The following is a 15,628-nucleotide window of genomic DNA, read 5'->3' on the forward strand; positions in this document are numbered from 1 at the left end:
AATCTTTTATTGATTTTTCTCAGAATAAACTTCTTATACCCTAATATAATCTTTAGATATGTTTTATCTTCCACACTTACCCACTCCTCCCACTATAATTTTTCTACCTGGTCAATAATAATGAAAATAACTATGATGTGTTATGTCATTGTACCAAAACCCCACAATCAATATATTCTTTATGAACTGCCAACATATAGAGAAAATTTTAAAATAAAATATATTTAAGAAGGGAAAATATTTTAAAGAGCTAAAAATTGAGCAGTTTATATCAATAAAAGAAATTATTTTGATTAACCAGCTTTAATAATGATAAATGTAAGCTATGTAGTTGAAAACTATAGCCTTTCCTATTGAAAGCATGATGGAGTTCTCCTTCAGGTATACTATAAAGGATTTAATTCGGTATTGATAGCTTCAGGATAGGATTAATAGATTTTCATTGGGTGACACGTATAGCAAAACATAAAGCACAGTACATGTCCTTTCAAGGGTGCCTAATTTTCTAATATACTTGAGGCAATAGTTACCATATTCAACAGTAAGTAATGTACGTGAGCTAACCAAATTTTGTTGCAAAGAAGTGCTGTCATTTGAGATTAACACTGTAATATGTATATATGTAAATTTGGTAACTTTGAACACATTTTATATCACAGGTTGAAAACTAAATAAGCCTGTAATGATTAATTTGACCTAAACTCAAAGTTAAATTGTTTTTGCTACCAGAATAAAATGTAAAAGCTTAAATTTCGCTGGTTTGACCTTGTATATTTTACACATTAACTTACATGACTATCCTAATTAAGACATGTATCCAGCCCTTCAAACTAAATGTGTGAAGTGTATTACAGGGGACAGTATAATTTACAGTTATTTAAATGTGAGGAAAACTGAAATAAAATAATTTTCTGAAATTTCCCTCACTCTCGATCCAACTTGGGGCCTTGTGCTTGAGAGGCACGAGGCAGCACCGCTGAGCTAAATCCCTGGCCCTCCTCTCCATCTTATATCTGTTTTGCACATAAGAAAAAATTTAAACTATTGCAAATTTCTCCCATGAAAATAAAATTATTTGTACAAAATAGCTCCTTCATGAATAAAATATTCCACAGTTTGGTGATAATTATGTTATAGGAAATGATAAAAATGTGTACAAAAATCACATTAAAAGCAAAGTCACTGATTTATTTTATGACACTGCCTGCCCGAAATAGATACCATTTTAAATTTTCACTCAAAGAGTGGCCTAATGCTTGTTGATGCTAATTAGAAATATTCTGAAGTCATATACTAAACATACAAATCGTTGAAAACTAAGTCAGACACATTAATTTCATAACTGCTTCTTTATTTTTTCCTTACTTTTATCAGTTCTTTCTATTCCTTATTAAATAACTACCATGTTCAGTGCACTTCAGGTACAAAGATGACTGAAGATAGGTAAAAGCACTATAGATTTAAATGATGCCTAAAATGCTTACTAAGAAATAGTGACACGATTCTAAATATCATAATATATCACTACAAATTTTTTGAATTATGAGAGAATATCTCTGGAATATATGCAAAGTACTAATGGTGTCTGCTTCAGGGAAAAGTGACTGTAGGCTTAGGTAACTGGAATGACATTTCTTCATACACATTACCTATTCAAAAATGTCTTCAAACAAGTACTAAGAGCTTCTACACATGAATAATTATGTCAGGCATGGTAGCAAATGCCTGTAATCCCAGCACTCAGGAAGCTGAGGCAGGAGGACTGCCATGAGTTCAAGGCCACAGTTGGCTGCATAGCAAGTTCCAAGCCAGGATGAGCTATATAGCAAAATTTAAAAAGAAAAAGAGAGAGAGAGAGGTAGAAAGGAAGGAAGGAGGGAGAGAAAAGAGAGGGAGGGAGGAAATACTAAATAAAATAATGTGAATAATTTAAATAGGAGTGTAAAACATTGCAGAGGTAATATAAGCATAATTCAAATAACAAAAATTCATTTTGGTATAATATATATATATATAAATTTTATTTATAATATAAAGAGACATTAGCTTAGCGAATGTCTTTAGGATTTTGTTTCTATTTTTTTATTATTTGCTTTGCAATTCAAACTAACATATAAAATATATAATTTGGAAGCAAAGTACATAATTTTATAACAAAAGCCACTTTTCTCTATAAGATAAATAGAAATATCCTTTAAGTCTTCCTTCCTTAATTTGGAAAATGTTATCAGACTCTTGTATTTCTTTTCTCAAGACATACATAATGGTGAAGAGGGTGAAATGCTTCTGGAGAAACTGAAAAGTCACAAAAAGACACCGACAATACAAATGTGACAATGAATACATATAAACATGTATTATTTTCATAGAAATAAGTTCCTCAGAACTGAAACAGAGTCCTGTGCATATTTGCTAAGTGTCAGCATATCATCTTGCTATATGCTCTAAAGAAAGTTAAGTGCAGTGGGGTTCTCATGTTCACATAGGTTAAGACTACTCAAAGAAAGTAGCTTCAGGGCCTGGGATTTAGCTCAGTGGTTCCAGTGCCTGTTTTGCAAGTGCAGGGACCGGAATTCGATCCCTGGTACCAAAAAAACAAACAACAACAACAACAAAAAACAAAAAACAAACAAACAAAAAAGAAAGTAGCTTTATGCAGTAAGAAACTACATAGCACTGTGAATGGGAAAAAATTTGTCTTGGCGATGTGTACTTTATGATTAATTATTTAAGAAAGTTTATAAAAATAAGTCAGAAGACAAAATTGGTACAAGGAAGTGTACTTGGTTATATATGGTAGGGAGGTAGAAAACAAATAGGTCTGGTTGTGAAGAAGCTTAAACATTCTGAAAAAAATTAAAAATGAATAGAACCAGATAGCATGCAATGATTCACATAGAGAAAGAACAATGTTTAGGTATCTAAGAGAAGACATTATGGAACAAGGTATAAATGTCATTTAATTTGAAACTGCTCGGGAAGCAGACTGACACTGCAGGGAGACCATAAGAAAAAGTATGGTGGCAAAAAGAAAACAAGGCGTACAGAACCACCAGAGTTACAGTCTGTGAAATCTTCAGTATTTGGAAAAGAAAAACCACTGGAAAGGGTAGGGAAATTTTAGGATTCATAGGATTATAGTAAAATAGGTAATTGTGAAAGATAACAATGTTTAATTTGTTTCTCTGGTTTTTATAAGGTCAAATGTGAAAAAAAACAGGTCATCATAACAACATCTATGGATTTGCTTAAGATAGAGTGAGACCAGTACCAAACAAGGAGGGAAAGGACAACAGCAGACGTGACTGCAAATTAGAAAAGATAATCAGAATCAAGATGAAACATCTTAGGGCCAGGGACTTAGCTCAGTGGTGTCTCCGCCTGCCTCTCAAGCACAAGGTCCCGAGTTCAAACGCCAGCACCAAAAGAAAAAAAAAATGAAACACCTTAAAAGTCAGCCTAAAAATGGGGGAAGTTGTCGGTAATTAGCTTCTGAAGCTATCTGAATAATGAAGGGATACATAGTCCGTCTGTATGTCTACTCATCTATCCATCATATATTTTGCTTGACAAAGGTCGTTCTGATTGCCATTTGGAGAACCGGAATAGGAAAAAGAGCAAAGCTTATGAAATATTTACAATGTGACAAAGATAAAGATAAATGTGTTGAAATAATTCTAAATACAACATAATGTTCAGATTTATATCACCTTTCAAGATAGTCTGAAAGTTTCTTTTCAAAAGATTTTGCAATAACTAGGGAGCTACAGACACAAGGAGCTGTGGAGATCCAGGGTACAAGTTAGGGATTCTGAAACTGGAAAATTTTCATGGAAGAACAGTCTAGCATTCCCGTGAGAGTGGGCCCTCAATCCATCTGCACTGGGCTTTGCTTGGCTTCCGTATGTAAAGAACTGTTCCCCTTTAAAGCTGGTAGGATAATGCTTTAGATTGGACTAAATGAATTAGCGATACCTCCCTATATGAATGAATATATGTGAAATACTCAAATCAGCACTTGCTTTCTATTAATAAGTAAAATAGACAAATGTAAATCTATGAGGTGTTTCTATAGAATGTCTTGAACCTCTCCCCTTTTATGTCGTTTAATTATACTTGAATTAAAATATACTTTCCAATATTTACTGCTCTATTACCTGAGCTCAGATTTATATAGAAGTTAATACAATACACAAACTCATAATTTGATGACATAATTCATATTTTCTTTGTATGAACTATCGGGATACTTATAACTAATAATTCTATTGTGAAAAAGTAAAATTTAATTTTCTAGAGTTTTTAAAACACAGAACAAAAGATCATTCGCAATTCTACCTAACACCTTAATTGTTGTATTGATTATCCCATTTATTTTTTCCTATGTATATTTTTTAATTCTAAGTATAAACATTTGTAGAATTTTATCTTTTGTCATTCAAATTTATTATTAAGATAATTCAAAATTCCTATGTAGCATGTAATATTTTGAAGCTGTGAATGGTGGTGTACACTTGTAAACCCAGCCCTCTGAGAGGCTGAGGTAGGAGGATAGAATTTTCCAGTTAGCCTAGGCAAGTTAGGAACTTAGTAAAACCATGTCTCAAAATAAAAACTATGAAAGGGTCACAGATGTAGCTCCCTGAGAAGGTCCACAGTAAAATTAAAAAATAAATTAAAAAAAATATATATATATGTTCACTCATGTTGATGTACCTTAAATTTTGGACATTTGGGTTATTTCAAATATTTCAAGATATGTACATTGCTGTAAAGAATAAAAGAGGTTGTAACAAGTTATTTTATTTAAATCCTTGCTGAGGTAAATCACCTCAGGAGGATAACGGGTGTAAAGGATATTTAACTATGGGTCTATGAGATACATATTCATTTATGCATTACCATCAAATAACACACTCCTTGTTATATTATTAAATATAGGATAACAGCACAAACTCATTGATTATTTGCTATGTCCCAGATATTATTCCTGGGGTTTTTCCATGGATTATTTCATTCACTTCTGACAAGAACCCTATGAGGGAGGTACTATTTTTATTAGCCCCATTTTATACTTTAGGAAATTAATGTTTAGAGAAATTGCCCTACATTATGGAGTTCTAAAAAAACACAGGCAGAGCTTCAAATTTCTGTGACTCCAGTATTTAAACTTTTTACTTTCGTGTATATCTTACAGTTACAGATATATATGTATTTTTTACAAATACTATGTATTTTAGATATTATATCAAATTATATTTTAGATATTATAATATATGGTATAATTTCTTTTTCTGTAGAAATAATTTTCAAAAATGTCAAAGCAATAAACATATTAATCATTGCTAATGCTATATAAGTTGAATGAGTGTTTAATTGCATAGTGTATATGTGCATAAATTATAATTATTAAAATGACATATTTGTTAATTTACAAATAGAAAATAAGAAGCAACTATTAAGGATATTCATTATAATGATTATTTGAATTCTTATTTATATATAATTATTAAAAGGGAAATTTCTAAGTGTTTTTAGAAACTTTAAATAAAGCATTATAAATAAAGCGCACAAATCATATTTCTATATTCTAACAGAACTGCATGTAAAGTGTATTATATTCTTAACATTTTACAATTAGGATGATCATATATTTTATCTATTAGATCAGAAAGAACATTTTTGAGAGCAAAAAGAGGTAATGGTAATAAGTACAAAATGATCCCAGGCAAACTGAGCAAAAGGTCATCCTACTTGAATGATAGTCCCATTACTTCTTCTCTAACCCAAACCTACTGGGCAGACTCCAGAACAAATTTTAAGGAAGGAGTGTGGAATCCTAGGCACAAAAGAAAAATTGATAATTAAGACTGGGTTTCATCTAATTTTCTTACTTATGTTTCTGAACTTTGGGTTTTTCATACATTGAAAGAGAAAGAAAGAGACAAAAGTAACACTTTTCATCTCTTAGTGAGATGAAAAGGAATAAATGAGAAAATGAATATAATTGTTCAGTGTGCACTGCGAAGTCCTTATACAAATCATACCCAGATCCACACTTGGGACAAACATTATTCTAAATTCTAAATGAAATAAAATCATACAAAAGTTACAAAATATAGAAATGCATTTCTGTATATAATTTTCTTAGCTCTTTCAAAATACTTGTACATATAAAATATAATTACTTATGTCATAGATTTTTATAGTGACTCAACTTATTTACCTAAGAAAATGTAGCTAATTTGCCTAAAGTTACAACTAAAGGGAAAAAAATTTAAAAGTAATTTTGAAAATAAAATTATATTAATGGCAATTATATTTAAAATTATTTCCATAAAAAGCAATCTTCATAAAAGTTCAGTATTTAAAAATTAGAGAGAAGCTCTCCAGATATTAACAGACTTGAGAAACATTTTGGCTTCCAAATTGAATTAAATTTTTGAAGTTTATGGAGAAAATCTCTTGATTTGAATTAAAACTGTGATCATTTTCCATCATTATTCATATTTCAAATTATTCTCCAACAAACACCACAAAGGGCTGCTGCTGCCAGAAGTGCCCAGATAAACTTAAGATATTCAGCTAGGAACTTACTAGCACCCTTTCTCAAAACACAAGTTTTCCTCAATATAGGACTAGAGTTGTATTCAAATCTTTTAACAGAATCATTGAAAGGAAACAGGAGGAATATTATAAAGGCAGACCTGGTCTGAATCCAGAGGCAAGCACTCTTACAGCAATGCATTGGAGTGATGCCGGAGGGAGAAATGTTTTTTGCAAATGAATATAGTTCCAAGGTTCAGTATAAGGTATTTAATTCCTTTGTCAACATCACCAAGGCTATAAGTTGAGAGTTATATCTTTAAAAATGTTCTTATAATGATGCACATATAAGGAACCATAAGGAGGCTTATTGCCTTCTTTTATCATATTTTAAATGAATGCTTATTATTAATACCTAATTCTCTTCAAGGCCCAATTAATACAGATGACAGTTAATGTTTCAAGTTATTTTACATATGTTGGTATAGTTTGAAAGTGATAATAATTCTGGTACTCCAATGTGATTTTAGTTCTCAGATCAAAAGAGTTTTAAAGAACCACATTTAACAAAATTATTTGGCTCATTTGGAAGAAAGTGGAGATGTTTCTTCATGGTAAATATATCTGTTTGCTGTGGTTAAAAATCAGTTTTCTTACTTTATTTTCTATGTAAATATATGGAACTCAGACATTTTCTGTTTGCTCTTGCTTAACAAATAAATGTAGAAATAATTTGAGTCAAATTGTGTAAAACAAAACAAAATTATTATAATTTTCATTAAAATCATGAAAGTTTAAGAATACAACTTTTAATGCTATTTCCTAGCCTTTCCTCAGATAAATGTAATTGTGCCATTCTATATGAATTTACTTTTGTCTCTTACTTTACCGTTTTTTGTGTAACACTTTTAACTTCTGCTTTTATATCAGATGAGATCTGCATCTCTGAAAAATCTGCTTTAACAGCTAAAGTATAAGACTGTGTTCAAAACTGTTAAGTAATAGATGTTGTTGAATCCACCACCTTCTTTTAGCTAACTGTTGATAACGTTCAGTCAGTAAGAATACCTTTCATTGAACTGATTAGTTGCCTATGACTAGAAATACTGTACTAGCAGTGAAGACTGGAGAAAGAAGATAGTGGGAGACGTTTCATCCCTTTAGGAGATAGGAAAGGGTGCTGCCCTTACCTACCAGTAGACCTGAACCTGCAGAATGTACATTTGTTTTGCTTAGAGTCTGCTTATAGTGTTAGCTATTGTGTAGATAATTGAGTGCTGGGCCGTACTTTATCTGCTTAGGGACCGTAGCATGAAGTATTTAAATCTGCACACAGAACAGGAAAATATATTGTTCCCGTTATTCGAAGAAGTGCTTCCAATAGAAATATAATGTGAGTCTCAAATTTAATTTTCAAATATCTGGTAGCTACACTAGAAGAGTAAAAAGACATAGTTAAAAACAACTTCAGTACTACATAAATGTGACAAATATATCTAAAATATGATTTCTACTTAAGTTACTAATTATATTACACTACTTTTTTGTATTTCTATTTTTTTATTCTTCAAAATTCAGTGTGTAATTCACACGTACAGCACTTCTCAATTTAGAGTAACCACTTTTCAAAAATCTAAAAAGCCACAGGATGTCATAGATCTAAATATTTTTAAAGTTAGTACTTCTTTAAATATTCTACCATATTGAGAAATTTATGGGTAAAAAATGTGATTTATATGTAAATATGCTATGTGTGAGACATTTAAATTCAGCAGTGGAAAAAAAATTGAGACTTTATGGTATTAGTTAGTGCAATATTATTACTAAAAGCCCATGTCAGAATGTCTTAAATTTAAAATTAAACTAAGACAAATATTAGCTAAGTAACTGCAAGCAAACTATCCTGCAAAGACTCAGTTAATAGACACGATAATGATACCTACCTCATCAAATAAGGTCATTTACGCAAAGCATATGGAAAAGTGTCTACACATAGTAAGTTAGCATAAAAATGTAGTTATAGTCACTATTGTTAGTTGTATCTATTGTTAGCTTGTCCCACCTAACCGAACTAGGAATTATAGATAGTGAATTTATGCAACTGTTTTAGCAGTATGGCAAATACATAAATTCATTTTGAGGATTATATTATGCTTTGTAAGTTATAAGTTAAATGTTACATAAGCAATAGAATTTAATTGTATTTTTCAAGACATACAAATGACAAAATATCTCTCCATTTTGAAGACCTGTGCTACATTGTTTTAAATAGAAAATATTGGCCAATTATTTGACTACATAATTCTATGTCAGAGACAATCCAGTTTTACAAAATAAAGAAAAAGGTTTACCGATTCATTTTCTATTACTGTTTCAGAACAAATAGGAAATAATTGACTGAAGTTACAATTTTACCAGTAGTTACAATTTTACTTTGGCCGACTTCCACAAAATTGTGGTCCTTGATACCATGACTTATCGGAAGAATGCAAATTTTATTTAATCGAGGAAACAATTACACCTTTCACAGAGGTAACACAGAAATGTAGTAAGTAAAATTTTACAGTTTTTAATCAAAAATCAGATTATTTTATAAAAGATAATTTGAAAGTTTATAAGTGTATTTGTTTGCATTCTGCCTTGTTAGCTGTGCTCTTAACCTTCAATTTTTCTGCTACTGAAATGACCAGATAATATGGGCTCAACAACAGGAGGAATGACATCTCCTTATTTACGGGCTAATGTCACTTTAATCAAGCTCACATGGACCTGTTTGCTCTCCACTCCTACAGCCTGGAAGCCCCAAATGCCATCATTGCTTTCTATAGAAGCAAATATGATAAATAGAATAAATTGAATTTTATTAACAGATATCATCACCACCAACATTTACTGCATACTACTGCAGGGAATCATTACATTGTGTGACTCTGTTTAAGATCTACTTAATTTGACAACTGGTACACAGCAGATTAACCTGTTCAAGTAATCATTATTACTTAAAATACCTGATAGTCAAACAGAAAAACCACAAAGTAAAAGTTTAGTAGCATATATTACTTACGTTCACAAGTATCTCCTTTTTGTTGGAAGCCCGCTTTGCAGATACATTTTCCAATGGGCACTAACCATTCTCCTTCTGCACTGCAGTGCATCCTGGGGGAGTTTTCTGCCTCTTCCTCGGCACTGCTGACACATGTCCCTCGTACTTCAACTAAAGAGGAAAATTCTGAACCAGTCACTGTATCTGGAAAGATAGCTAAGTTCTCAATAATGGACCAGCACTTCTTGTAATATACCTTGACAGAAACCAAAGCAATGCAAGCCCCTACATCCTGAAAGGCAAGATAGAATCCCTTTTTGGACAAAGGTCCAATCTCTCTCACCTCAGTGTTAAGCTTCATCTTTCTTTCACCAAGGTCACCTTGGGTAAAACTTTCATCTGCAGCAATGGTGTCTATTTTTACGTAGAGATTTTCTCTTATATTCCTGCCAGTGTCGTAGTCTGTTTCATAATAGTACAAATTAAAGGTTTCCTTGCAAGTTCCCAGTACTCCAGGAAGACTATTACAATCCCTCAGGGTGAATTTCAATTCTACAAAAATCCTTTGTGCATTGCCTTTCGAAATCCAGTTAGTCCGCAGCCAGTTGTTTTGGTTGGGCTCCATGACCTGGCATACCTGGTAGGTTCGTATAGGAGTGTAATTCTCATCCAAACCACTAATTTCTTCCCACTGTAAAATGTTTAAAAAGTTAATCAGTTATTTAGTAAAATATAATATTTTACTTTACAAAGTACGGGAAGAATCTTTCTAAGACAATTGTGGATGTTTGAATGTTATGTTATCTCCCATTCTGGCAAATAGCATACGCTAATAAGAAAAAGGTAAAACGCCTAGTTCAGCTTCATGTTGCTGGTGAAATATCACTTATGCTACTTGCATTGTTTGGATATTTCTTTTCATTTAATATTTACCTGTGTAATATCATTTCATTTTACATGTTTGCATATTGTCTATTGAGATTATCATTTTTATAATGTAATGCTCACAATTATTTAAAAATACCACTTAAACCATAATGCATGGCAGAATTTCTGGTACCTCAGTTGATATTTTGAAATGTCCCCGATATACTTAATCTTAGGAGATTATCTAAAAACATGCAGAAGAAAAATATCAAGAGTAATGCAATATTTTATAATCTTTTCAAAATGAGATGTAAGGGAGCAACATTTTTCAGAGCTAATTATTTATTCTAGTATTATATTGACTATTGTACATAGTGCCACATAAATATAAATAAGGAGATTTAAAAGTGAGATTCATCTTTATAAAAGATTTGTTTTCACTGACAACCAAACGTGCATGACACACCAGCAAGTTGGTTCTTATTTGGTAATAAGCTTCCTAACAGGAAATGCCTGTTGCTTAAAAATATCCATTCATATTTTGATATAATGAGTGGTATAACCAAACTCATACAATATTATTTTCAGAAAACACATAGTTTAGAAATAATTCCAAGGACTATTGAGCCATGTGTAATATTACTCCCTATTTGTTAGTAAATAAATTTATTTTGTCTAACATCTTTAAAAGGCTAAAAAAGTAGTAATTTATGTTATTTTTTACTATTCCTACAAAATTTCCCACTTAACATTTATGATATCATAAGAATGAAGTTGTCATTTACTTATATTCATTTCTCCAATAAGAAATACCAAAAATAAAAATATATTCAAATCCAAAGACACATAAGATGCAATATTTTCACTGTTATTTTTAAAAAGCAGATGGGAAATTAAAATGATGGTAATGTATTTTACTTGTAAAATTTGATTAAAGTATTAATTTCTTTAAATGATCTGTATAGTATTAATATCTACATTTAAAACTGGTCCTGAGAAATTAAGAAAACAAATTAGTTCAGAAATCTCTTACATGGTAACTATATAACATTTATTACAGTTTTATTATACCAACTTAATAATCATTGAATATCTTCAGATATAGTAAAGAACCATTTTTCATTTTCTGCTTTTACTGAGCACAGACTTTGATTCTGACTAGCTAGTAGAATGCACATTTCTGTTTTTTCTTTCTTTCGTTTCATTTAGCAGCTGATAGTCTGTATAAATGGCATGCAGCCAAATATATTCAAATCCATCCATTTGGACAGACAGATTCGGTCTCCTAACTAGATTAAAATTATTAAAAGAAACAAAATTAATAACAATATCAACTAAAAAAGCAGAAGCCCCAAAGATAAATTTGATCTTTATGACAATTCCTCAGTTTGACGAAACAAAGGTTAATTATTTTGAAGGGGTATATCTCAAAAGTTTCCTTATACAACTTAAAAATTATTCTGTTGACTTTATGTAGTTTTACTACCTATGATGGGCATAAACATTTTAATTTGTATTTAAAATTTGTATTCCTGAGGAGAAATTGTCAAGAAAATTGCAGTAGAGGTAACAAATAGTGAGACTACATAAATATATTTAATATTTTATTACATCACTTTCTAAGACTGCAGTCATTTCCGAAAATGACTCTGTTAGGAAAGGCGTCTTAATTAGATACTGCACTTTTATACCATGCTCATCAAAATATTTTCCCCAAACAAACATATTAGTAACAATTTCCTTCTGTTAACTAGTCACACATGAACAAATCTGTGTCATCTATAGAAAATATTATTTATCATTTTCTAATATTATCTTTTGATTCCTACAGATACATTAGGTTAACTGTTAGTTCAAGATAGCCCTGGACTGATTAATGCCTATTTGAGTCCAAGATAACATTGACAGTCACAATTTATCATTCTATGCATTACATGGGAAAAATATTGCAATCATGTATCAGTTTACTTCTCTTCAAAGAAAAACCTATCCTCTATCTCTGTTTTAATTGATGGATGGTAGAAAATGGGTTACATCTGTCATTGGCAAGAGAGGTGTTTCATTTGTATCACAAATGTCTTTTTATAATGTATATTATTTAACTAATGGAAACCATTTCACTTTCAAGGAAAGTATTACATTCATACCTCAAACTCAGTGTATTTTTATATTTAATCTGTTAAATGTTTGGCATTTTTTCACAATTTATTGTGGCCACTGCAGATAACTTCAGAAAGAATTTCTCAAAAATTAATTTAATGAAAAGGCTGAAGACTTAAGCAAATTTTTCACATTTTGCACTCTTAAACTGACTTTCAGTTCATGATTTATTGATTTTATGATGTTGTTGTACTCCAAAATCCCTTTCAGAGTTCAGTTTTTCTGTTTGCAAAATCTGTTAGAGGTTTTATATCCCCACTTATATGTAATGTTCTTTTGATCTCAGATTTCCTCATGTGAAAATAAAGTTGAATAAAAATGGGATATGATCTCCTTTCTCAGAGCAATCTCCATTAATAAGGAACAAAAAAATCTCTCCTATGTCTCAATTAAAAATAAGACCTAAGACGGGGATATTAAACTAAGTATAAGGAATTTGTATATTTCTGAATATATGAAAAGCATTTTTCAACAGTTTTTAGGATTCACTTATAGTTCATTAGATTTTTATTGGACAACTTTCACGCATATTTATTATAGCAAGTTTTTCCTCTAATATGGGCATATTCTGCCATCACTTCTGATTAATAACAGCAGCTTATATGTGATATAAGGCTAGAGATTATAACTAATACTTTATGACAAACTTTATGCCATACTGCTGAACATATTATATTTTCAGTTTACTTTAGAGTGTATTCTACATGATGCTAAAACTATTTTTTAAAGAAAATAGATGACATACTGCTTTAAAGAATTACACACAACCCACCTGGTGATTATACTACAAAAGTATATGGCAACTAGAGAGGTTTTAAGTGAGTTTGTGAAAGGAATGTTCCCTGAAATTAGTTAGCATTTATAGACTGGACTCATTATTCCACTCGCAATGAGAACTCAAAAGACTATAGTTACAGGAATATTTTTTCCATTTCCCCAAATTCTAACTATTCCTTCTATAATCAGAGAACTAAATGTCTGGTGACACAACAAAATCCATAACAACTTATCTGGAACTATAAGTGTAAATGTGAGAATCTGAATAATTACCCTGGGGGGTGTCTTACTTGGAAAAACAAACGGTGAGAGGTACATTATGAGGAGCAACACATACCCCATTGGGCGGAGAGGAAATCCATTCCAATTCTGTCTGTTGTGCTTTAGAATCCAGCAGCAGTACTAAAAAAGAAAGTTTTAGTTTCAAATGTTATGTAGAAAATTTCAACACATCTGTAAATATTTTAAAGATGCCTCTGATCCACAATTATCACTTTATGACATGACATGTAGTTACTTCTGTAAATGAATGGTGTCATGCATCACAACTTACTCAAGTATATTCCAGTTTCTGAAGGAGAAAAGAGATGTTAGAATGTTAATATTTGGTATACTTTAATCAAAATAGTAAAATCAAGTTTTAGCTGCAAGAGTAACACGAAAGTGAGAGTTAGAATTCATAGGTGATATTGATTGTACAGTAATAGATATTATATTTTGGTAAACTATTGAGCTCTCCAAACTTTGTCAAATACAACAGCATGAACATATTAAAGTATAATTCCGATATCACTCTTCAGCCAGTCACTAGCTGGTAATATTCTACCAACACCATTTTCTGTTTCCACTTGAAAATTGGGAATTATTTTAAAAAAACTTACAACACATACTGTTTTCTTTTATGTCAAAGTGAATACAGAAAGGTTAAAAGCTATATCAAGTAACATTAACATAGGAAAAAATTGTCTACTATCTACAAAATATATTTTTCAATTGCTTACACATCAACTTTCAATTTTTTTATTTCTAAACATTTTATTGTATTCACTAATTCTCAACTTGGTATATTTTAAACTATAAATTGACTTCTAAAAACAGCCTAATTCCACTTTGTGCCATTACAAACATAATGCAATAAACAAATTTTTTTCAAAGTGTCAGAAATATGGTTCTTACTATGAGAATGTTTTAGTGTGTCACAGTAATACACATCACACTTCCAATCTGATGTACTTTATTGCTTTTTTGGACAATTACTTTCCTAAAGACCTTATTCTTTTGATCAAACTGGTTTCAGAGTTAAGCAAATTTTTGCACTTTAACAATATTTACATGAGTCTTATGGCATCGATTTGTATAGAAATAATTATGATATATTTTACGTATGTAAATATGTTTAACGTTAACTTCAGTCAAGGGTTAAAATATGTGGCTATCTGAGCTTTTCAATACTTAACGGTCCTAGTCCCTAGGGAGGAAAATGTACACTATGTGAGAGGTAATGAAAATGTGTTATGCTAAGAAAACAAAGGAACAGCTGATTCTGTGCTGGGCTCCTTCACATGAGTCAAAGTTATTTCCTGTAAGTGAAAAGAGATGGATATAGAGACATCAGCTTTTATTTGTTTTAGTATTTTACACTTAAATTTTCAGGGAGACTATGTCACAAAAACCTTAATCACAAACATTTGATTCCTCCCAATTACAAATACCACAGCAACCAGCATTTTAATTTGGAACACCCTTGGACCAGATAATTTAAACGTGAAGTAATTTTAAGTTTATTCCTGCCCGCAACAAGGGATGAATCACAAGGAAACTGGATTCCAAAGAATCTTCTTTTGATTCATTTATTTGTTTGCATAACTGACAACAGACAACTGGCTTTTAAATCCAGGTGACCTCCTTGGGTAGCATTTGAGAGTGCAATAAATTTACGATTATTATTTACAGCCCTTCCGTCACCGCTCAGCTCAGTCTGCTAGTGAGACCCAGGGACCAAAACAGGGCAGTGGTGGCAAAGAAGAAACTAACAAATTAGGACAAAACAGCAAGCAGCCGGAGAGCGCTTCATCAGGAGCAGCTCTCAAGGAATCCGCGCTTCTCCTCCGGAGGTCCGCTCTCCCTTCCCGCCCCGAGAGCAGAGTCACCCGCCCACCCTCCTCAGGCTCCGCGGAGCGGCCGGGCAGTGGACCCGGACTGGGGGTCAGAGAATGGGGGCTGGAGGGCTGGAGG

The 15,628-nt window shown here is 31.6% G+C and overlaps 1 protein-coding gene across 5 annotated transcripts in view; it reads right to left on the reverse strand.

Moving 5' to 3' along the window:
- The window catches only part of Epha7 (EPH receptor A7), a 165,459-nt gene that overhangs the window by 147,148 nt on the left and 2,683 nt on the right, over positions 1–15,628 (reverse strand). For all 5 annotated transcript variants that reach the window (XM_033763387.1, XM_010633917.3, XM_010633916.3 and 2 more), the window contains exons 2-3: positions 13,731–13,795; positions 9,611–10,280 (exon numbers count right to left, since the gene is read on the reverse strand). In XM_033763387.1, the coding sequence (XP_033619278.1) occupies positions 9,611–10,280; positions 13,731–13,795 (735 nt within the window). The remainder of the gene's footprint in view (positions 1–9,610; positions 10,281–13,730; positions 13,796–15,628) is intronic.

This window comes from Fukomys damarensis, unplaced genomic scaffold (genome assembly GCF_012274545.1).
Source record: "Fukomys damarensis isolate Sample0158 unplaced genomic scaffold, DMR_v1.0_HiC HiC_scaffold_14, whole genome shotgun sequence".
Lineage (NCBI taxonomy): Eukaryota > Metazoa > Chordata > Mammalia > Rodentia > Bathyergidae > Fukomys > Fukomys damarensis.